The 23,171-nt window shown below is 37.8% G+C and overlaps 2 protein-coding genes across 2 annotated transcripts; one reads left to right on the plus strand and one right to left on the minus strand.

Annotated features, from left to right (window-relative positions):
* Positions 1 to 1,390: 1,390 nt before the first annotated feature.
* Positions 1,391 to 2,452, minus strand: LOC106138221 (ELAV-like protein 4). The gene has a single exon (XM_013339317.1). The coding sequence runs from the start codon at positions 2,450 to 2,452 to the stop codon at positions 1,391 to 1,393; it is 1,062 nt and encodes a 353-aa protein (XP_013194771.1).
* A 10,803-nt stretch (positions 2,453 to 13,255) lies between these two features.
* On the plus strand, positions 13,256 to 22,795 carry LOC106138217 (titin). Its single transcript, XM_013339312.2, has 7 exons — positions 13,256 to 16,644; positions 17,125 to 17,336; positions 17,672 to 17,879; positions 18,651 to 18,772; positions 19,595 to 19,773; positions 21,180 to 21,289; positions 22,497 to 22,795. The coding sequence occupies exons 1-7, from the start codon at positions 13,278 to 13,280 to the stop codon at positions 22,793 to 22,795; spliced, it is 4,497 nt and encodes a 1,498-aa protein (XP_013194766.1). The 5' UTR covers positions 13,256 to 13,277.
* Positions 22,796 to 23,171: the final 376 nt, after the last annotated feature.

The following is a 23,171-nucleotide window of genomic DNA, read 5'->3' on the forward strand; positions in this document are numbered from 1 at the left end:
ATTAAACAACTTTTTTTTTCTATTTACAAATTTCCATTTAGACTAAGACAATTAAAGCCTACTTCGAATAGACGCAGGGTCGCATCCATACATTATTATTATAGCAGGTACCGATCATATGTTAAGACATCGATTAACTTTTGAAACGATATCGTTAGACTAGGTATGCACCATTGTTCCGCGAACGGACTACTCTCTCCGTCCCTCTCGGAGCTGTAGCGTGGCATCGTGGTGTCCCGCTCGCGGGGCGGCCAGCCGCCCTGACGCCGCTCCTGTGCCCCCTCCCCCCACTGCCCGCACACCCCGCCCAGGCTCGCAGCTCAGCTCCATCGATTTCCACGCATCTACGCGGCTAGTGTCAAATCCGTGATTTCCCGTGACACCAACTATAAGCGTAATCAGAGTCCTGTGTCTAATCTCCAAAATTTATCTCAAAAACTAACCTACCTACTGGGCGGGCCCGAGCCCCTCCCGTCCCACAGATCTTTTCGTTTTCATTTATTTTTTATTTTTGCTAAAATTTTATCAAAACCTATCACAGTTTTTGATTAGTTTTCATCCTTAATTAGTTTTAAATATATGATTAAAATATACGTATAGATAATATATATTTTCTTGGAATCTTTAACAATATAACACTATTTGACTTCGGTTGCGTCGCGGTGTGCGCGGCGGCCGTCCGACTTCCTTATATTTGGCAAATGTCGATCTGAGTGCGAGCGGTCCTAGCCGCGAATGTTTAATGTACGTTAATGTACCTAACACGATATGGTCGCATATAAAATTGGAGCATAGCATTATGTTATTATTGCTAATATTATTTATTATACCCGAAAACTATTTCTCGATAACCACAACCGTTCATAAGCGAAGTTTAATATCATTATTTTGTTATTGACTATGACCAATATGTATGGTTCGGTGATGAATGTCGCACCTCGGCATTTGATGCCGTCGTCTACATTATTGCGTGCTCCGCCGCTCCATTCAACGCCGGCCATCTTACGCGGACATGCGCGCTGCCACCCCGAGGGTGTTGAATTCCGCCATTTTGATTTCCTCAAACACTTAACCCAATTTTAGGTTATATACTTAAGTATATAAATAGACGGGCGGCGTCGAACAAAGGCTGGCGTACAATGAGCGAGTCAAAAACAGTCGCTAGTTTACAAAATGTACAAAATGCGAGCGTTGCGCGCTTGCGGAATCACGTCAAGCGCACAATGCTCGCGAGCGATGTGCCGGGAAGACAGACAGTCAGATCCAGTGTGGCCTGCAGCCGGCCCTGGCGGCCGAGCCTCGTCCGCGTATCAATGTGTGTGTGTATGTATGGGTGCGCGCCTGCTGTGCCGTCCTAGCGTCCAGCTAGGCCGATTCCGGGACGATCCCCTTAGATGGTCTTGATCTTGTTAGTCTTGAAGCTGACTTGCAGCACTCTGTTCCCGAGCGTGTAGCCGTTGAGCGACTGAATGGCGACCACTGCCTCGTCGTAATTGGTCATAGTGATGAAGCCGTAGCCCTTACACTTGTTGGTTTGGAGGTCCCTGATGACTTTGACGCTTTGGACGGCGCCGAACGGCCCGAACAGCTGCCAGAGGACGTTTTCCTCGGTCTCTGGAGCGAGGTTGTAAACAAAGATGCACCACTCAGAGCCGACGGCGCCGGGTAAGACGCCGCCGAGCAGCTCGCCGGCCAGCGGGCTGTAGCGCTGCAAGCCTTTATTGATGGCTAAGAGAGACTTGCCTGAACTGAATCTTCCCAACGGCGCCGGGAACCGCAGCGCGGCCGGTAGATAAGCCGCCAGCGGCGCCAGCGCTTTCCCGTTGTTGCTCGGGTTATTCGCGAACTTCACAGTGATCGGCTCCGTCGCCCCCTTAGGCACGGTTCCGTTTAACTCTTGTATAGCACGCTCTGCCTCCACCCGCTGATCGAAGCGGATGAAGCCCACGCCTTTTGATAGCCCCTGCTCTCCTCCTGTGAATGGACGCCCTCCGGAGTTCTCGCACAGGATCCGTGACGTGATAATTCTGCCGTACGGACTGAAAAGCCGCTCGAGTTCGGTCTGCGTCATTGTCTTGGGCAGTCCGGAAACGTATAGGTTCGCCCCTTTGATGGCTTCGCTGCTCGGTCGGGCGTAGGACACCTTGATTGTTTTGTTCTGTAGACGGAGTCCGTTTAATGTGGCAATAGCCTTCTCGGCATCCTCTGGACGATGGTAGTTGACGAAGGCGTAGCCGAGGCTCTGACCGCCGCCGTGGAGAGCGTGATTCAACGCGTCCGGGAAAGCGGCTCCTTTGTTCCGAATCAGTTTGCAGGACTCGACTTCGCCGATACTCGAGAAGAGACTCCGAATTTCCTCCTGTGTCATGCTCTGCGGTAGGTAGTTGATGATGAGGTTAGTCTTGGACTCCTCGCCCGAGCCATTCTGCTGTTCACCGTCGCCTTTCGACATGGTGGCGGCTTAAATCATAAACGGAAAGAACGAAAGGGAAACGAAAAACGCGGTAAATAAAAACCGGCACGACCGTTTCGGTGGCGCGCGCGAACGTTATTGAAGCCGAGGGGTGGTCCCGGGGCGCATGTTCCGGCGTATCGACCGGCTTACATAACGCGGTTCGTTCACCCCCTGTGGTATAGTGTCCGAAAAAACCAGAGACCCCCGCCCGGCATCGATCTCGCCCGGGAAGCTAACTAGGTTCCGCTCCTGCACTCCGCGATTTACAACTTTCAATGAGGTTTTGCTGATACATTATGTAAAGGGCGAAGTTTCAGGTTGCGTGACGTCACAGTCAGCTCATTCCATGACGTGAGGTGACGTGACGCCGCGTCACCAACGTGACGTACATTGTTAAATGTGAAAGCTCACAGTTTATTTGTATAAAAAAATGTTAAATATAAAAATTATATTTATTTATTATTTTATTCAAAGAGAAAAAACAAAAATATCCAACCTATAGGCTAAAAACCCTTTTTTAATTAACGATATTAACGTATAAAAAATTTTCTTAAAATTATTTTTTAATTAATTATGAAACTTAATACCCTTTTCCTCTTTTAACTCATCCGACAACTTTATGAATGGACCGATCAAAATAAAAATAGTTTTATTTAATAAAAATGCCATTTAAAAGGGCGTAGAGGTAACAATGAGATTTTTTTTGTATTTCCGAAACACCTGCTACGTTGGTAGTAGTACTACAAGTACCGTATTGGTAATAGGAAGGGTTGCTTTATAGTGTGATGTCAAATAATCGTGTCATAAGTTATCCCTTTGTTAGAGTTTTTGCTTCAAATAATACCAATTTGTTCCGGTATGGATCCTTTTGTGTGATTTAAAGAAGACAAAAAGATTTTGCGTTGCAGAGCTTTATCCTAACTTTACGCATTTGTGCTTAATTCTTCTTTTCTTCTAAAAAACACAAGTGAATAATTTGCGTTTGTTTTATGTGTGTAAAAAAACGTAACTCTGAAAAAAGGTTTCCAAACTTAAAGTAAAAATAAACTTTAAAAAGTAATAATTAACATTTTTATAATATATGACGTAAATTATTTAAAGATTATCTTATTTAACTTCTTAGTAACCAATCAAAATCTATGATTATAAAAAAAAATATTAGTTTATTTTCTTATAGGTTTTATTAACCGTTCCGATTCAAATACTTCAATATGTATTTGTTTCAAAGAAACAGTTATATAATCCATGTACTCGCTCTGACGTCGTAATCGTAACGCATTTCTCCCTTCCCCCAGAAGTGGGGGGTTCTCCCCCCTCCCGGACTGGGTCGGCGGAGGTCTATGTTAATGGCTGACACCTTCCGCACAGAGCATTGAACGCGCACATTCGTTCTATCTTTGGGTCAACGATGGCGGCGAAAATGTTTTTCTAATTTTTTCTTTTAATCTTTTGTATATGAATGCTGCTTTTCGGATTCCAGAATAGAATCGTTCATGTCAGAATTAGGTATCTACTAGATATGCATTTACAGCAGATTTTTTTTTAATCTGGACTCGTCTGTGCTTTTATACTTACATGTCATCAGTCCATCAGTCAGTCAGCTTCTTCTTTTCATTGATGTGCCTATATTTATATAAATATTAATAAATCGACATTGTATAATGCTTTCATTAAAATTAAACTTTACTCAAGTTTATTTTTAATATGGGTATATGTTTTGAAAATTACTTACAGTAAAATTTTTACAAAAAATTAAATTTATAAACTTCAATTATAATTTAAATTACTCTTTTCAATTAGTTTAGTTTTTACAGTTAGGCTATAAATTGAGACCGTTGATAATAAAGCTAATTTCCTTAAAAAAAAGAAAAAAAAAACTAAAAATAAATTAATAATATTTATTTATTAATTTCATAATTTAATAATAACAAAAATAATATTATGAAACCATTAACGTATTTCGCACGGGAGCCGTATTGATGTAAATGAGAGTGGCTGGCTCGCACTCGATCAGCTCGATTTGCAAGTAAAATTGTGAGCTAACTTTTACACAGGTAGGGTTGGCTACTGTAGGTATTATGGAAAATATTCAATTTACCACCATTTGGATTCTACATACATACATACATAAAATCACGCCTCTTTCCCGAAGGGGTAGGCAGAGACTACCTACCTCTTTTCACTTGCCACTATCTCTGCATACTTTCTTCGTTTCATCCACATTCATAACTCATTCATTTGGCTTCTAATAGACCAATTTTAAGAAATTTTCTCAAATAAAAGCAGTCTTTTTTTAAATTAATTATTAAACGATAGATACTATGGTATTTACATAAAAATAATTTAAAATGCCACTCCAAACCTTTTACTTATTTTTTATAAAAAAGTTCAATAATTTCTAATTGTGAATAATTGATAGATATGCTTTCATTAATTTTTAATATTAAATAAAAAAAAACGTTTTTATATTTGTACAAATAAAATTTTACTATTAATTCAAAAGACTCATTAACATATTATAGAATAAAAATAATAATGGTATACATATATTTTTTTTAAATATAGAATTAACACTATCATCCCCTAAACGCCAACCCTGCGGACGCGCAACAATTTAAATGCAAATTCCACTGCTCGGCTCTTCGGTATCGCAAAACGTATATTTTACAGCGATTGCTACTATTATAACGTCACTAGAGAGCCTACCTGGATATGTTTAGTTTATAGAATAGAATAGAATAGATTTATTTTCAAAATTGGATACAAGCTATCACTTATTGACGTTACATCACGTCAATATACAAATATAGATCTCTTAACTCTAAATCATGGACGAATGCACGTTGTCTACAATAAAAAACATGAATGAATGTAGAACTAGTTATAATGGTTATAATTATATTTTTGTACTAAACCCACTTTTGAAATAAATATCTGACTGTGTGGTGTAAAGAGTTGCAATTGTCGAATGGATAAGGTTCGAATAAATAAAAAATTCTATACTTTTGTTCATTATTATGGGACACTTCAACATCACTTAATAATTGTCATATAATTTGGTTTCACAACATTGGTTGACGTCAAATAAATTACTTAAAACTAAGTTTACTGCCGCTTCCAAAGCGTCAGTGCAGAAGAAGCGGTAACAAACTCAAGTGCAGCATTTTCATAACTATTCAAACTTAGAATAGAAATGTGGATACAACTAAAATGTGGTATTTGCCTAAAAAGGTGAATCAAGCTTTATAGGTTCAAATCTTCACGACCATAAACTGTTTTCTGAATTATATAGGTATTTAGTTTGACGGTCTCTGTGGCGCACCGGAAGTCCCGGATTCGAATCCTGGCCAGGGCATGATGAGAAAAGAACTTTTTCTGATTGGCCTGCGTCTTGGATGTTTATCTATATATGTATTTAATTTAAAATATAGCATCGTTGAGTTAGTATCTCGTAACACAAGTCTCGAACTTACTCAATCTGTGTAATTTGTCCCGTATATATATATATATATTTAGTTATATTGCTAACCGATGAGCTTACAGTCCTCAAAAATATCGTGAGGAAGCTTACATATTTAGGCAAATGAATGTGCAACCGTCATCCGATATGGGTTAGGTTCCCCTTTAAATGTTACGAAGGGCAGACTAGACTCACTACTCGTCAAAACTTGACTTAGTCCGGATTGTGGTCGTAGTAAATAAATAAATAGGGAGACTTTGGGCTTGCTAGACCTAGGTAAGGAACTGAGACCAAGATGACCAATGAAGGCGTAAACATCGCAGAAGAACGGAACTAGATCATTTCCCATCACGACAACAACCAGGGATCGAACCTGGGACTACCTACTTGACAGAGGCACTACGCCACAGGATCCGACAATAAGGCAATACAATTTGAAAACCACGTGAAAATCGTAACCATAGAGTACGAAGAGTCAGTTGGTTCGAAAATAAAATAACCTTTTTAGGCCCAAGCAAAATAACATCCATACTAAAATACCCTTTGGAACGTGCGAACTTATATTTAAACAAAACTGTACTTTAACACACTGGAATAAAATAGCTTATCTTGTGTAATTTTCGAGGCGGAAAAATTGGCAATTCGTGTTTTTCAATGATAGCAGTTCCAACTCTATTTTAAGATAGCTAAAGTTTATTTTCGTTTGGGGGTAGAAAATTCCTATTTGCATCAAGGTTATAATGCTGTTTATCTATTTTGTATCTTATTTTGGTAGGAATAAGATTACGATTTGCTTGACAATTGCTTTATAAGGGGTAGTTTTCGATGTGCTTTTTACAGTCGCACTTGAGGGGCGGGTTTGTTTCCACGGTACGATGAAACTTAAAAAAAAAAAGAGTTAAACCTGAACCCATTTTACATCTGAGTTAACACTTTTTACATTTACTAAAATAACAAGCAATTAAAATTAAAAAAAAATATTAGATTTTTTTTAGAAAATTAGATTGAAATTAAATTAAAAAAAAAAATTTAAATCGTAAGAAGAGTGTAACAATTACAAGCAAGGTAGGTGTGAATATACGATAATACGTTTACCTTGATTAAAGAAAAGCAGATTCTTGCTATTAGTTATAGCTACGTGGAAATTATACTCGTATGAATTAGGTACATGCTTCTATGGAAGTTTTTGAGGGTGTGGCGACATATCTATCGTCACACGCCATCTGTCAATCATAACGAGGAATGTGTCGCTCTCAGCCAATAGCAGCGAAGAGTCTAAATCGCGCAAGCAAAAATTACACCGATTGGAACATAAGTACTTACAACCTCCGATTCAATATCGTCTGTCGCGCGTTGTAATACCTAGCCTGGCGGAAGATGATGTGAAGGCTTCTAAGTTTTACATACATACATACATTCAAACATATAGTCACGTTTATATCCCTTGCGGGGTAGACAGAGCTAATAGTCTCGAAAATACTGAAAGCTCACGTTTAACTGTATAACTTCATAATAGAATTGAGATTCAAATAGCGACAGGTTGCTAGCCTATCGCCTAAAAGAGGAATCCCAAGTTTAAAAGCATGGGAAAGATATGAATTATTTCTATTCCAAACTGCCGAAAACCACACGGGCAAGTTTCAAACGAGTCTTCTAAGTTTAAAATAAAAAAAGAACCGTCTAAACACAAAATATCTGTCTCACTGAGAACGAACCTACCCTTTTATGACGTCGTTTAAAAATAGTCGTGTAACAATGGACACATAGACAAACTGACATGGCCCCCCACCCCCTCTTTATGACGAGGTCAACGACATCAGCTGGCTCCAATCGATGCGGAAGCTTAGGGCCCCACGTTAAGAATTGGAGATTGACCTTATTAAGATGAAATAATACTACTTAGCTGGACTATTATATACCTACATATAATCACGTCTATATCCCTTGCGGGGTAGATAGAGCCAACAGTCTTGAAAAGACTGATAGGCCCCGTTCAGCTATTTGGCTTTAAGATAGAATTGGGATTCAAATAGTGACAGGTTGCTAGCCCATCGCCAAAAAGAAGAATCCCAAGTTTATTAGCCTATCCCTTAGTCGCCTTTTACGACATGGGAAAGAGATGGAGTGGCCTTTTTCTTTTTTTATTTATTTAAAATAAACAAGAAATCTTTATTGTAACAATAACAATTTGTAAAGTTGGTACAATAGGTGGACTTAATGCTAATAGCATTATCTAACAAAGTTGGTTTAAGCGGAGAACCTTTGTGTGGGTGATAATAAATAATGTGTAATACTTACTATTCCATATATATACTATAAACCTATATGAAATTAATTTATATGAAGTTTGTTACCGCTTCTTCTGCACTGACGCCTTGGAAGCGGCAGTAAACTTAGTTTTAAGTAATTTATTTGACGTCAACCAATGTTGTGAAACCAAACGTTTTGACAATTATTAAGCGATATGAAGTAGGTATCCTAAAATAATGAATAAAAATTTTGAATTTTGAATATATATATATTATTATGTTGGTGCCGGAAACCACACGGCTATTAATTTCAATAATTGTGAATGTTAATGAACAAAAATAATATGTGTAATCCCATAACCCACATCAAGTCCAGTTCAAACCCAGCTGACCATAACAACAGCCCGGGATTTGAACCTAAGCCCTTACTAGCGGGCATTGCGCACGCACCCCATTTTTGTTTTTTAATACTCGTAGGAATAATTCAACAACACATGAAATATTTCTTATGCCCATTTTAATATGGCACAGAGTAATGGGACGCAGATCTGCATGGAATATAATGGATTAGATTTTCAAAATTGGATACAAGGTATCACTAATTGACGTCACATCAGTTAAATCTAATTGTATCTACAAAAGCTTCCAAAGCGCATGTGTAGAAGAAGCGGCGGAACAAACTACACTGCAGCACTTACACCGGACCTCAATTTACAAATATAGAAATATACATTCGCACGCGTGTTAAGGAATCACGTTTACTTCCGTTCACGCGGGAATTCCCAACAATTCTTTCTCTTCTTAATCCCTTGCGGGGTAGACAGAGCCAATAGTCTTAAAAAGAATGAAAGGCCACGTTTAGCTGTAAAATTAAAATTCAAATTCAAAATTTTTATTCATTACTATAGGATACTATATATCGCTTAATAATTGTCAAAACGTATGGTTTAACAACATTGGTTGACGTCATATAAATTACTTAAAAACTAAGTTTACTGCCGCTTTCAAGGCGTCAGTGCAGAAGAAGCGGTAACAAACTGCACTGCAGCATTTTCTTCAACGACGTCAACTTCACAATATTAATTAAACTTAGAATAGAATGTGGATGTATATACTTAATTGAGATTCAATTACAGGCTGCTAGCCCATCGTCTACAAGAGGAATCCCGAATTTATCAGTCAATCCCTCAGTCGCTATTTAGAAGTAACATGTTTCATTCTACATACATACATACATACAATCACGTCTATATCCCTTGCGGGGTAGACAGAGCCTACAGTCTTGTAAAGACTGATAGGCCACGTTCAGCTATTTGGCTTTAAGATAGGATTGAGATTCAAATAGGGACAGCTTGCTAGCCCATCGCCTAAAAGAAGAATCCCAAGTTTATAAGCCTACCCCTTAGTCGGCTTTTACGATATCCATGGGAAAGAGATGGAGTGGTCCTATTCTTTTTTGTATTGGTGCCGGGAACCACACGGCATGTTTCATTCTAAATATGGTTAATTAAATGTTTACTCTGAACCTGCGTAACTACCCTGTGGCTTGTAACCCAAGGGACGCACGCGCACAACGACATGTGCAGCGTACGGATCTGAAGTCCGCGCGTTAGTATGGAGATCGACTTTTGTCTTTTTCTTCCTCCGGGCTTTAGTCCCGGTTGCATTCTCACCACTCTGGAGAGGAGCCCGGGGTATGCCTTTGATCTTGGATGCTGGATTTGGTGAGTCAGGTATTTAAAATTCGAAAAATTCGAAATTTAAACTTTTTATTCATTATTATAGGATACTTCATATCGCTTAATAATTGTCAAAACGTTTGGTTTCACAACATTGGTTGACGTCAAATAAATTACTTAAAACTAAATTTACTGCCGCTTCCAAGGCGTCCGTTTCAGTCCGTTTATACGAAGCCATCCGTCTGACCTCCGCAACCTTTATAGGAGAACCTAACGCGTATAGAATCCAGTTGCCTGAATGTGCAGGTTTTCTCACGATGTTTTCCTTCACCGTAAGAGCATCGGTTAGTATTCAAACTAATGTAAATATCTTCGAAAATAGTCATTCGTAAATGGCCGCGGTGGGATTCGAACCGGAACATTGATCTCTTAAATCTTAATCGTGTACGAATGCACATATTATATCTGTTATATTTCCATCTCTTTCCCATGGATGTCGTAAAAGGCGGCTAAAAGATAGGCTTACAAACTTGGGATTCTTTTTTAGGCGATGGGCTAGCAACCTGTACTATTTGAATCTCAATTCCATCATTAAGCTAAATAGCTTAACGTGGCCATTCGGTCTTTTCAAGACTGTTGGCTCTGTCTACCTCGCAGGGGATATAGACGTGACCATATGTATGTATGTATATGTATGCTAGATCTTTAGAATAGAATAGATTTATTTTCAAAATTGGAAACAAGGTATCACTTATTGACGTCACATCACTTAAATCTAATTATAACTACTACCGCTTCCAAAGCGCATGTGTAGATGAAGCGGCGGAAAAACTGCAGCATTTTCATCGGATGTCAATTTACAAAGAGATCTCTTAAATACAAATCGTGTACGAATGCACATATGATATCTGTATGTATGTATGCTAGATCTTTAAAACTACACAACGTATATTGATGCATTTTTTTAATAGATAGAGTGATTAAGAGGAAAGTTTATATTTATAATTTCTACCCGTGCAAAGCCGGGGCGGGTCGGTAGTTTTTCATGAAATATTGGCGGGCCATTAAATTTGCCAATGTAGTCAGCTTTCTGGGCACATTACCGGAAGTGGAAATCATGTAGGGACTGTAAAGCGTTTAAATAAAAATAAATAAATAAATATAAAAAAAAATCTTTACAAAATGAAAATAAAATATCAATTTATAAAAGTCACACTCCATACTAACGAACCACATCGCCACGTTAGCATTTGCGCTTTTAAAATTAGCATTGTTATCTCTCTGTCTATTGTGTTTTGCGGGAAAGAGATAGATGTATATCTTAGGGCAAAATTGGGACATGCATTCGGCTAATGGCAATAATGAGTTGAGAATGTATGTAGGTACTCAATTATTATTAAGAACTTAAAACCTGTTTCAAGTCTATTGGCATTGTCTACCCCGCAAGATTATTAAGAACTTAAAACCTATTGCAAGATTGTTGGCTCTGTCTAATCCGCAAGGTATATTGACGTGACTATATGTATGTATGTAACTTAAAACCAAAGACTTTTATAATATCAGAGTGTGCCCGCGGCTTCGCCCTCGTAAAATGAAAAATCCCATTACCCGGGAACCACACGGCACTTTTAATATGAGAAAACAGACTCTAATGTTTTTTCCTAATTTTGTGTACCTAATTTTTAATTTCAAGACCTGAACAAAAATCACGGATTTTCAGTTCTGTCAGTAGGCACGTATTTATTTGCAAAGATTAAAATAATCCCTCTAATATAATCGGCTAATGTAATTCTTTACAAGACTATTTTACATGAGAACAACATGACCTAAATATTGGATACAATGCTATGATTTTATTTAAAAATATAAAAAAAAATTACTTGTTTTTCGACTTGCAAAAGGGAACGACCCTTTACAATTAAATTTTTAAACGGGGCCACTCCACTATTAAAAAAAATCATTGAAATTTCAATCTTGTACTAATGAGGTAAAGTTGAAATTAGATTTGTAAAAGTATGAATCAAGTTTTGTAAAGTCAAATTAGATAAAAAAAATATGACACGCGTTACGATTGGAGTATGAAAGATTTATGTAGGGCAGACAGACAGACAAAAGGACAGCTTTTTTTATGAACATGTCACTTTGTGACACTATCGTGCCGTGTGGTTCCCGTATTCTTTCGTAGAATAGGACCCTCCATACTCTTATCCGAGGATGTCGTAAAAGGCGACTTAGGGATAGGCTTATACACTTAGGATTCCTCTTGCAGGCGATGTGCCAGCAACCGGTCAATATTTGAATCTCAATTTCATCGTAAGGCCATACAGCTGAACGTGGCCATTCAAACTTTTCTTCATTCGTATACCCCGCAAGGGGTTTAGACGTGACTATATGTATGTATTTCACTTTATTTCAGCCTTTGACTGAGCCAGCTTCAAGTCAGTTCGAGACTTGTGATGTGAGATACTAACGTAACGATGTTAAATTAACTAACAATATCAATAGAAACTTATAAGCATTTTTAGATCCTATATACACATACATAAATTACGCCTCTTCCCCGGAGAGCTAGGCAGAGACTTTTCACTTGTCACGATTCCTTTCTTTCGCTTCATCCACATTTATAACTGTTCAACGGTTTCGGGTACTCTTAGCCTGAGCTTTTCCTAGAACGAATACGATTTAGGTCTGTACGAGGTACGTTCGTCTAAGTCTTCTCACTCCAACAGTCCCATTCACACTCCCTTTGTATATTTGATTATTTTTTTCTGTACTTATAGGTAATCAGAAATCATTTCGCAGTCGCAGGTAGCACCTCTTTTGTATAGCTTTTTATTGAATCTCACGCTAGACTTCGTACGCGTAGAATTTTCAAATTCTGTAGTAATAGAGTTAGCTCTGTCATTCCCGTAAGGTAGACGACGAAGTAAGACGTGGTCATATGTATGTAATACAAAAACAGATCAAAGATAAAAACTTTTAACTCATAACACCCCAATTCTCGGTCAAGGGTAAAATCTATCGGTATTCGTTCCACGAGCCAAATGTATTGTTAAAATCACCACATTTGGCATTCGACGACTTTTGAGACTGACAGATCATACAAATCAATATTCAGACTGAGAATGATATCCAATAGTCATATATTTAGCTTGTAACCACGACGATGCACTTTTGGCAAGCAACACTTCCTAGTTATGCACCGACGAGCAAAAACAACTATTAGTGCAACAGTTAACCACCGCAATTTGAACCTTGTTACGTTAATATAGCTAAGAAGTTTGAACGGCAAGAATTTTATGACATTTAAAATATAACGCATGTACATACAAGACGAGAATAAAGTGGTGAACAATTCGGCCAGAAGTAAACCGGATTTAGATCAGAATAGACGTGTAGGTTTCGAGTTGTCGTGGTAAATGTGATAGCGAAATATGAACACGAAAAAGGGGAAAGGCAAAAACCGACCTAACAAACCCCCTAATCCTAATCCCCCTCAAAAACAAGAGGTTGCCCAAGCTCCTGAAAAAGTTGAGGAACCAGTCATTGAAAATGTTGAAAGTGAATTGAAATTTGAAGAACGTGTGCCTGAAATTGTCAGTGATGTTGTAACGCCATCGGAAGAAGTGAAAAGTGTGGAAGAACCTAAAAAACCGAAAAGAAACAGAGGTAAGAAGAAGAAACATGATAAAGATGAAAGTGATGAATTTGGAGATATTACCGGAGATAATAATACCGGACAAAAATGTGAAGAAGAGGTGAAATTGGCTAGACCTGTTGAAGAAAGTAAAGATAAAGGTAAAACTGAAGAACCAAAAGAAGAAAGTGCCTCTGTAATGCCCGTTGTTTTGCCAGATTTGGCGATTTCTACTAAATCTAAAAAGAAAGGTAAAAAAGACTTTTTGGAACCAACAAGCAAAGTCACGGAAGATGTCGTAAAATCTGAAGAACCTAAACAGAGCTTGCCTGTAGATGTAAGTGAATTTAATGTTGTCATGCACGCTGATGAAACGTCTAAACCTGCAGAAGAAAGTAAGACTTCGAAGAAAAAGAATAAAAAGAAAAAGCGCCATGATTCCGAAAAATCCGATAAGGGTGAAGAAATATCCTGTACTACAGCTTTTCAAGAACTCTTAGGTGTGGAAGAGGAAAAGAAATTAAGTGAAGCTGAAACTAAGACTGAAACTATTATTGATTCTACATCTCTTTTACAAGAAGAAGTTGTCGATTCTGCATCTATTGAGACTGCAAGCAAAAGCAATAAAAATAAAAAGAAAGGGAAAAAGGATAAAAACAAACCTGATGTAAAAGAAGAAGTTCATCACAAAGAAGAAAGTGCAACAAAAATTGAGACTGATAATAGTGCTAAGGAAGAGGCGGAAAATATTATCAAAGAAAGTTTAGTTGACAGCAAAATAGTCTCAGAATCTAAAGCTCCTGAGGATATCAAATCTGCAACCGAAGATGTTAAGCATAAAGCTAAAATTGCAAAACCTGTTGATAAAAAACGCAAGGAAAAATCTAATCAAGCTCTGAAGGAAGGCGAGTTAACTGAAAATGTTACTCTTACTGAAATGTCAACAACTGAAAAAATAAAAGGTTACGATGATGATAACTTAACGAAACAAACAGAAGATTCAGCATTATTACTTCCAGAAAAAGTAAGCCAATCAGAAGATGTCACTACAATGTCATCCGAAAATATAAGTTTGACGCCTAGTGAAAAGAAAAGGAAAAAGTCACCTAAACCTCCTCCAAAACAACAACATGATGTTACAAAAGATAGTAAGAAAACCGAAAAAAAAGATTTTGGTACACTAGAAACACCCACAAGCGAAGAAGCTCAAGAGAAAATAACTATTATGGAAACTCCTAAACATAAGATTTTGGAAACTCCCATAGAAAAACAAATTGAGCCCAAATTTACTAAAGAAACTGAACCTCATGCAGCAACATCTACTGCCAATTTAGAAGTCAAATCTGGAAAAAAGAGAAAGAAGTCTCCGAAGCCTTTATCAAATTTGGAAATTTCAGATAATAAAACACAAGACGTTAAAAACAAACAATCGACAGTAGAGACGGAACCGCCAATACCTCCGGTAGAAATTTTTGAAACACCCATGCAAACCAAGAACGAAGAAGGTTCAGATGTATTTTGTGATATGCCGCTTATGGAAGATATTGAAATAAGCAGTGTCAAAGCGGATGAATCTGAAGGATCTATTCCGGAAATAACGCCTGATATTCAATATCCCCGTGCAGCCAGTCAGCAGCGTGTCGATGATAATAATAATACTATTATACGAGAAGTTGTATCTCCAAGTGATGTCAAGTTAGGCATACCCGTTTTTGTTCCTGACACACCGTTTATTCAAGGGGAAAATATTTCTTTAACATCCCCGGATCTAGTAGCATCTGGCATTAGAGTTGTGGATGTCGAAGCAAATGTTGTAAAGCCGAGTGAAGAAAAAACTGATATTAAGTCCAAAATGATGGAAGTTAATCAAGATATGGAAGAGTTAAGATTGTCAATTGAAAGATCTTTGGCCGAGCTGACTAGTATAGAAAAATCTGAACAGAACTTGGAAAGGCAATACGACAATAAACACAAAAATGAAGAACCACAATCTAGTCCTGCTGATAAATCTACTTCTGAGCTGGAATCTAAAATAATCGGCGAAGAAAGCCAAACAACAGAATCGCCTATTTTGATGATCCATAAAAAGCCATTGGAAGCTATAATGCCAGCCCCATCACCTCCACCAAAACATAATAAAAAAGATAAACTCAAAACAGAAAATGTAGGCAATCCTTCTTTGCCCGTGATTCCATTGCCGCCTCCACTTCCAAAAGAGGTACTAGAGCCAATCACAGAAGAAATTAAACCCCTTGATACTGCAAAAAGCAGTGATGTTGCTCCTGTATGTCCCGCAAGAAAAGACAATAAAGGCAAAGGTAAATCAAAGAAGAAGGGTAAACAAGAAGCCGGTCAATCTACTGCTAGCGAAAGTATAAGCTCTACAGAGCCACAAAGTTCAAAAGAATGTTCTCAAGATACTAAAAAAGAGGAAAAGAAGGAGCAGAAGCCTGACAGCTCCCAGAGCGATACGAAAAAGCAGTCTGATTCATCTAATGATAACCAAAATAAAACTGGCATATCAGAGAGTGAAGTAACAAATCAACATTCTGAGTTTGAACCAATTGAAAGTTTTGAGGATGCTATGACATCCAGTGCGGATGATGTAAACCAAACATTTGAAATTATTGCCAGTGAAACCTCCGGATCTCATGTTAATCCCGAAATCAATATCACCGCCCCATCAGAGGAACAGAAGACAGAACCAAAAGATGAAAAACAAAACCCAGTTACGCCGCCAAAAAACTTGTTAGGCCACCCCGTCATTCCTGTACGATCGAATAAAATGGACTACAAAAAAGAAAAGAATAAAACACCGAACACAATACTTGCTAAAGTGAAAATAAAAGATGCTATTGAAATTGATTCGCGTAAACAGTCGAAGGAATCTCAAACGGATAATATAAAGAAGCTGATGAAGAAGAAATCTATCGATGAATCGATTTCTACGTTAAATGAAAACGAAGAGTTCGTGTACAAGTATAGCTTTAGAAAAGTGTTTCTTCCCAATGTGTGTCACGTGTGTAAAAGAGAACTGAAGCCAATGAGAGTGTCTTGTAATTTTTGTCATTTGCTGTTTTACTGCAATCAGAAACATAAAGACGAAGACTGGCCGCAGCACCAGGCTTTTTGTTTTGCTGTGTCTACTATTGTTCATCTTAAAGGTAATGCTTTAGCCATGTTTAATTCTGTATCCGCTTAAAACTCGGCATAATAATAACGTAATTACAATAAAATTACTTATTCTCATTAATTTCACGATCTTATTCCATGTTGTGCTTTGCGTCGTAAATCTAATTCAGTTTTTAACAGGTGCATCTATAATGGCACCAAGGAAGTTTCTTTAAACTTAAATTTTTTGTACAATATTTGGGAAGAAATTAATAAACGTCTGAAAAAGCCATAGCCAAGTCCAAATCTTGTTTTAAATTACAATCGCCTGGAGTTAATCTTCAGTGTTAATTTCTAGAAATATAATTTAAGTTTGTAAATCATTAAGTTCTTTATTCAGATATTAATTTATATATTTTTACTATTTATAGAAAAAAATAAAAAGTCTGATGTTAGAATCAGTAGTATTTTTACATATTCTTCACAAACAAAAATAAAAGTTATTCTCTTCGATATTATCATGAATTTTGCAGATCAAAAGCATATATACGAGGACGCAGCCTCTGTCACCGGCCACAGCTACCGCCTTCTCCGCATGCAGATGATCGTTTCTTGCGAGAAAATCCTGAAGAGGAAACTAGTCCCCTGGGAACAGGAAGCTCTGTTGTATCCCAGACTGTGTGGGGATGTGGAGTGTCGGGAGTGGAGAATTAACAAGTTGGCAGACTGTAATGGATGTGGTCAGGTAATTTGCCATATTTTGTCTTTTTGTTTTGATAAAAGGTGTTAGGGAAAAGAATGAAGCTAGATTTGAAAAAAAGCAGCCTTTGGTAAGTAAGGTTAATGTGTAATGTTATCTTTTAATCCTGGCATTCGTCTTGGTTTATTTCTTGTTGTTTGTTGTCTTTCTGAAGAGGGAGTCCAAGTCTGCAAATGATCTTATCTCATAGATAATGAAATTAATTTCGATCCACAAGTACGTAAATTGAAAATTAGAAAGAGCGACTCTTATCCGGCCTTAATTTTTTTTAAAAGGTTCTATTAGGAAATACATGTTTCAGTAATATCGTAACTTTCCAGATAGCGTACTGCTCAACAAACCCAGACCATCTACCCAGATCTCACCAGCATTGGTGCAAGTCATACTCTTTGTATCAGAAGCTGGTGTGTTACCAGCAGACCAGGGGCAGGTTGGAGCCCAAACTACCCAGTAGGGTCATGTCTGGCCCGTACCAGATACCCGACAAGATAAATGAGGTGTTAGCTGCTATGTATGAAGAGAAGATAGGTAAGATACATATAAGTCACAATATTAAAATTTGAATGTCTGGTCCATAGACGTAGTTAAAAAGGTGGATGGAAAGTGGCTTGAAAAAAAGTGAAGCTTCGTAATGGCGTCATTATACGCATGTGCGAGTGATAGCAAACTTGGAAGTTATGAAGCATTTATGACGTAATCGTGGCCAACTGTCACACTATTGGTTTCATTTTGCCGTTTTAGTAAAACTGTATCTGCCTTTTTGCTATTTCTATGATCTGGTCTTAAAATTTGGCGAGCTATCCCATCTTTATCCATTGGCTCTACCAACAAACCACAGAGAAATTCTTAGGTCTCACAAATAATTATCAACCGTCTGTTTCTTTATTTGTACGGTATTTACGAATATGTGTGTGTATTACTAGTTAGTAGTGCCGCGTGGTTCCCGGCACCAATACAAAAAAGAATGGGACCACTCCAACTCTTTCCCATGGATGTCGTGAAAGGCGACTAAGGGATAGGCTTACATACTTGGAATTCTTTTTTAGGCGATGGGCTAGCAACCTGTCACTATTTGAATCTCAATTCTACCTTAAAGCCAAATAGCTGAACGTGGCCTATCAGTCTTTACTAGACTGTTGACTCTGTCTACCACGCAAGGGATATAGACGTCATTATTTATGTATGTATGTATGTATGTATGGATGGATTAGTAGTTAAATTGAAATCCCACAATCCGCGAAAAATTACAGACTTTCAGATGAAATCAAATTATAGTGACTTAGTATGGAATTATTTCAGATATGAGTGACGTAGAATACGCAGCCCTGACTCAACTAGCCACGGCTCCTTTAACCGCCGTCTACAGCTACCAGCTATATACCAACAAGATGAACTCTATCTACGCCAATGGGACTTACAAGGTAAATTGTGTATTTGTCTTCTGTAACACCTGGTCTTAATATTTACCCCGGCCAGGGCATGATGAGAAAAGAACTCCTTCTGATTGGCCTGGGTCTTGAATGTTTATCTATTATATATGTATAAGTATTTATTATACAATAAAGTATCGTTGAGTTAGTATCTCGTAACACAAGTCTCGAACTTACTTCGAGGCTAACTCAATCTGTGCAATTTGTCCCGTATATATTTATTTTTTATTTTATTTTTATTTTAGGTTCTCATTATAGTGTAGTGTTTGCTTTTAAGTTTCGGACGTCATAAAGATAATATAAGTCATTATTTCCAATACAACTTGGGATTTTGATGTTTATACTAACGAAAAGAAGAACTTAGAAGATACGCCTCTTTTTCGGAGGGAAAAGCGGCTACATCTTTTCACTAGACACGTGAAACCTTGTATTCTATTTTTCTTAATCAATATAGGTACGACAATATTTTTCAAACATGCAAATTTAGAGAACCTTTTGATAGTGGTAAATTTTTTATTTATTTATATATATTTATGGTCACGTCTATATCCCTTGTGGGGTAGACAGAGCCAACAGTCTTGAAAAGACTGAATGGCCACGTAAAGCTACTTGGCTTGATGATATAATTGAGATTGCTAGCCCATCGCCTAAAAAATAATCTCATGTTTCTAAGCCTATCCCTTAGTCGCCTTTTACGACATCTATGGGAAAAAGATGGAGTGGTCCTATTCTTTTTTGTATTGGTGCCGGGAACCACACGGCACCGGAACGGATAGAGGTACAAAGTGTTGAAATTCGTAATATTTTCGCCAGAAAACCTCCTTCACCATCCACGTGGTGGGCGCAGAGTTGCAATTCGAAGCTGACGCCCTCAACAAATGGGAGATCTTCTTCTTGCACCTTCGTCCAGACATCATAGAGTTGAGAGTCGCTCTGATAGCTCCAGATTTAAACCCGTCCAACTTGCCGTTGGATCTGCTCGGGAAGATCAAGTAAGTTGGACTTGTTGATACAACAAGCGCTTTGGAAGCGGTAGTAGTTATAATTAGATTTAAGTGATGTGACGTCAATAAGTGATACCTTGTATCCAATTTTGAAAATAAATCTATTCTATTCTATTCTATTTTTAAATTACATTTTTAAATTTAGGACCACTCCATCTCTTTCCCATGGATGTCGTAAAAGGCGACTAAGGGATAGGCTTACAAACTTGGGATTCTTTTTTAGGCGACAGGCTAGCAACCTGTCACTATTTGAATCTCAATTCTATCATTAAGCCAAATAGCTGAACGTGGCCTTTCAGTCTTTTCAAGACTGTTGGCTCTGTCTACCCCGTAAGGGATATAGACGTGATGATATGTATGTAAGTATTTTTTAATTTCCTACTTATTCGTCACTGTTGTTTTACCAAGGAAATGTTCTGAATCAATGAGAGGTGTTATATGTGTTTGTCTGTAAGTCCAGACCTCGCAAATTTGAAAGTCGCTTTGATAGCTCCAGACTTGAACCCGTCTAACTTACCAATGAATCTGCTTGGGACGATCAAGTAAGTTCGATTTTGAAAACGCACGCAATAATAAATTTTCGAAGTTTTGCATTAACACCGAAGTGAACTCTGCTATTGATTACTAGAGGCCGCCCGCGACTTCGTCTGCATGGAAACCCTATCAATCCCGCGGGAACTCTGGGATAAAAAGTAGCCTATGTGTTATTCTGGGTCTTTAGCTACCTACATACCAAATTTCATGGTAATCGGTTCAGTTGTTTTTGCGTGAAAGAGTAACAAACATCCATACATCCATACAAACTTTCGCCTTTATAATAGTAGTAGGATTATAATAGTAGTAGGATAAACAATGACAGAAACAACTATTTCTGTGTACATTAATTTTTTTACGTATTTTTACTTATTAACCAAGATAAGTAAAGATACGTAAAAAAATTAGATACTCAACTTGTCATCATCATTAGGAAATAAAATAAAGATAGATTTAAAAAATATATTTGACTTGAGGCCGCCCGCTACTTCGTCCGCTTTAAAACCCTATCATAACGTAACAATCACTCCCGCGGAAACTCCGGGATAAAAAGTAGCCTATGTGTTATTCTGGGTCTACAGCTACCTACATACCAAATTTCATCGTAATCGGTTCAGTAGTTTTTGCGTGAAAGAGTAACAAACATCCATACTGACATCCTGACACACTCACAAACTTTCGCATTTATAATCTCGTAGTAGGATTAGCGTTTAATCATTTATCTTTCTAGGTTTTCCTAATGCTTCAACAACCTCCTTGCATTTGTCAGATTTCAGTTTAATTTTTGTTTCAACTGGAACATCATGGCCATCGATATAAATTGCAAATCTATATGAAAATTTCTCAATTTTCTTTCGTAGACTCTGCGAGCAATGTCGTCAAGATAAACGTCGCTTGCTGTTCAGCTTCCAAGACAGAAAGACTTACAGCGATTACTACAGAAGTGATGAATTCATTACGCCTGATATTGGTAAACGTTTCTTTATTTATCACGTAACGCATATAAAAAAGAATAGGACCACTTCATATCTTCCCTATGGATGCCGTGAAAGGCGACTAAGAGATAGGCTTAAAAACTTGGGATTTCTCTTGAAGGCGCTGGGCTAGCAACCTGTCACTATTTGAATCTCAATTCTATCTAAAAGCCAAATAGCTGAACGTGGCCTATCAGTCTTTTCAAGACTGTTGGCTGTCTACCCCGCAAGGGATATAGACGTGATTATATGTATGTATGTATGTAAAGCATATAGAAGAATAGGACCGCTTCATATCTTTTTCGTGGATGCCGTAAAAGGCGACTAAGAGATAGGCTTAAAAACTTGGGATTCTTCTTTTAGGCGATGGGCTAGCAACCTGTCACTATTTGAATCTCGATTCCATCATAAAGCCATACATTTTTTTCGATACAGAACTTGGCTATTCACTCTTTTCGAGACTGTTGGCTTTGTTTACCCCGCGACGAATAAAGACGTGACTATAAACGTATGTATAATATTTCTGTCGCAAAAAGACGTTAAATATTAACGTTAAACACAAGGAATCCATCCAGGATTCTGGCATCAGGCCAATGGTGTCAAATACAACGTTTCACATTACATACTCTGATAAATTTTTGGTTCATGCTCAGATCGTTACGAGTGTGTATTATTACATACATACATACATATACAAAAAGAATTTGCAAGTTTGTAAGCCTATCCCTTAGTCGCCTTTTACGACATCCATGGGAAAGAGATGGAGTGGTCCTATTCTTTTTTGTATTGGTGCCAGGAACCACACGGCACTTAATGATAGAATTGAGATTAATATAGTGTATTATTTACTGATAAAAAATAGAGGTGACATGATATGACATGACATATGATCACGTCTATATTCCTTGCGGGGTAGACAGAGCCAACAGTCATCACAAGACCGAAAGGCCACGTTCAGATGTTTGGATAAACGACAGAGTTGAGATTCAAATAGTGACAGGTTGCTAGCCCATCGCCTAAAAGAGGAATCCCAAGATTATAAGCCCTTAGTCGTCTTTTACGACATCCATGGGAAAGCGATGGAGTGGCCCTATTCTTTTTTGCACTGGTGCCGGGAACCACACGGCTTATCAAAACGTTTTAATTTACCAAGCACATACAATTTTTCATTCAAATCATTCAATCATTCATTTACCTTTCCAGTGTGCGCTTTCAACCCCTCAATCCAAAGGTCTTCAGTTTACAACGGCAAGGATCCCTGGCCATCCACCATCAGCTGTATCCTCAAGCAGAAGGTGCCATTCATCATCACCTCTTACACCATCGATGAACTACGTCGAGACCTATCCAGAGTTAAAGAATGCGCCGATTACAATACAATATCTGATCCTAAATACAATAATTTCGCAAGCGTGCGGCCCGATAGGAATTTTATAACGGACGATGAAATCCCTTTGTTGTTCAAGAATTACTGTTTTGCTGTTGTAAGTGGTGTTTTTTGATGTGTTCTTGTTATTATTGTTTGCATTAAATTTATTGAGATTTTCATTTGGCTTTTCTTTACATCCATAATATGTATAATAATGTCCCTTGTGGGGTAGCTGAGCCAATAGTCTTGATAGAACACGTTCATGTTAATGATAGAATTGAGATTAATATAGTGACAGGTTGCTAGCCCATCGCCTGAAAAAAGAATCCCAAGTTAATAAGCCTATCCATTAGTTGCCTTTGACATCCATGGGAAAGAGATGGAGTGGTCTTATTATTTTTCTATTAGTGCCGGGAACCACACGGCACCTTAAAAACAATGTTAGTAGGTATAAATGTAGTAGAATATAAATCAAAGTCTGTGTAACAAAACTTAAATGAAACAACATA

The sequence above is a fragment of the Amyelois transitella genome, chromosome 26, assembly GCF_032362555.1.
Source record: "Amyelois transitella isolate CPQ chromosome 26, ilAmyTran1.1, whole genome shotgun sequence".
In the NCBI taxonomy this organism is placed as follows: Eukaryota; Metazoa; Arthropoda; class Insecta; order Lepidoptera; family Pyralidae; genus Amyelois; species Amyelois transitella.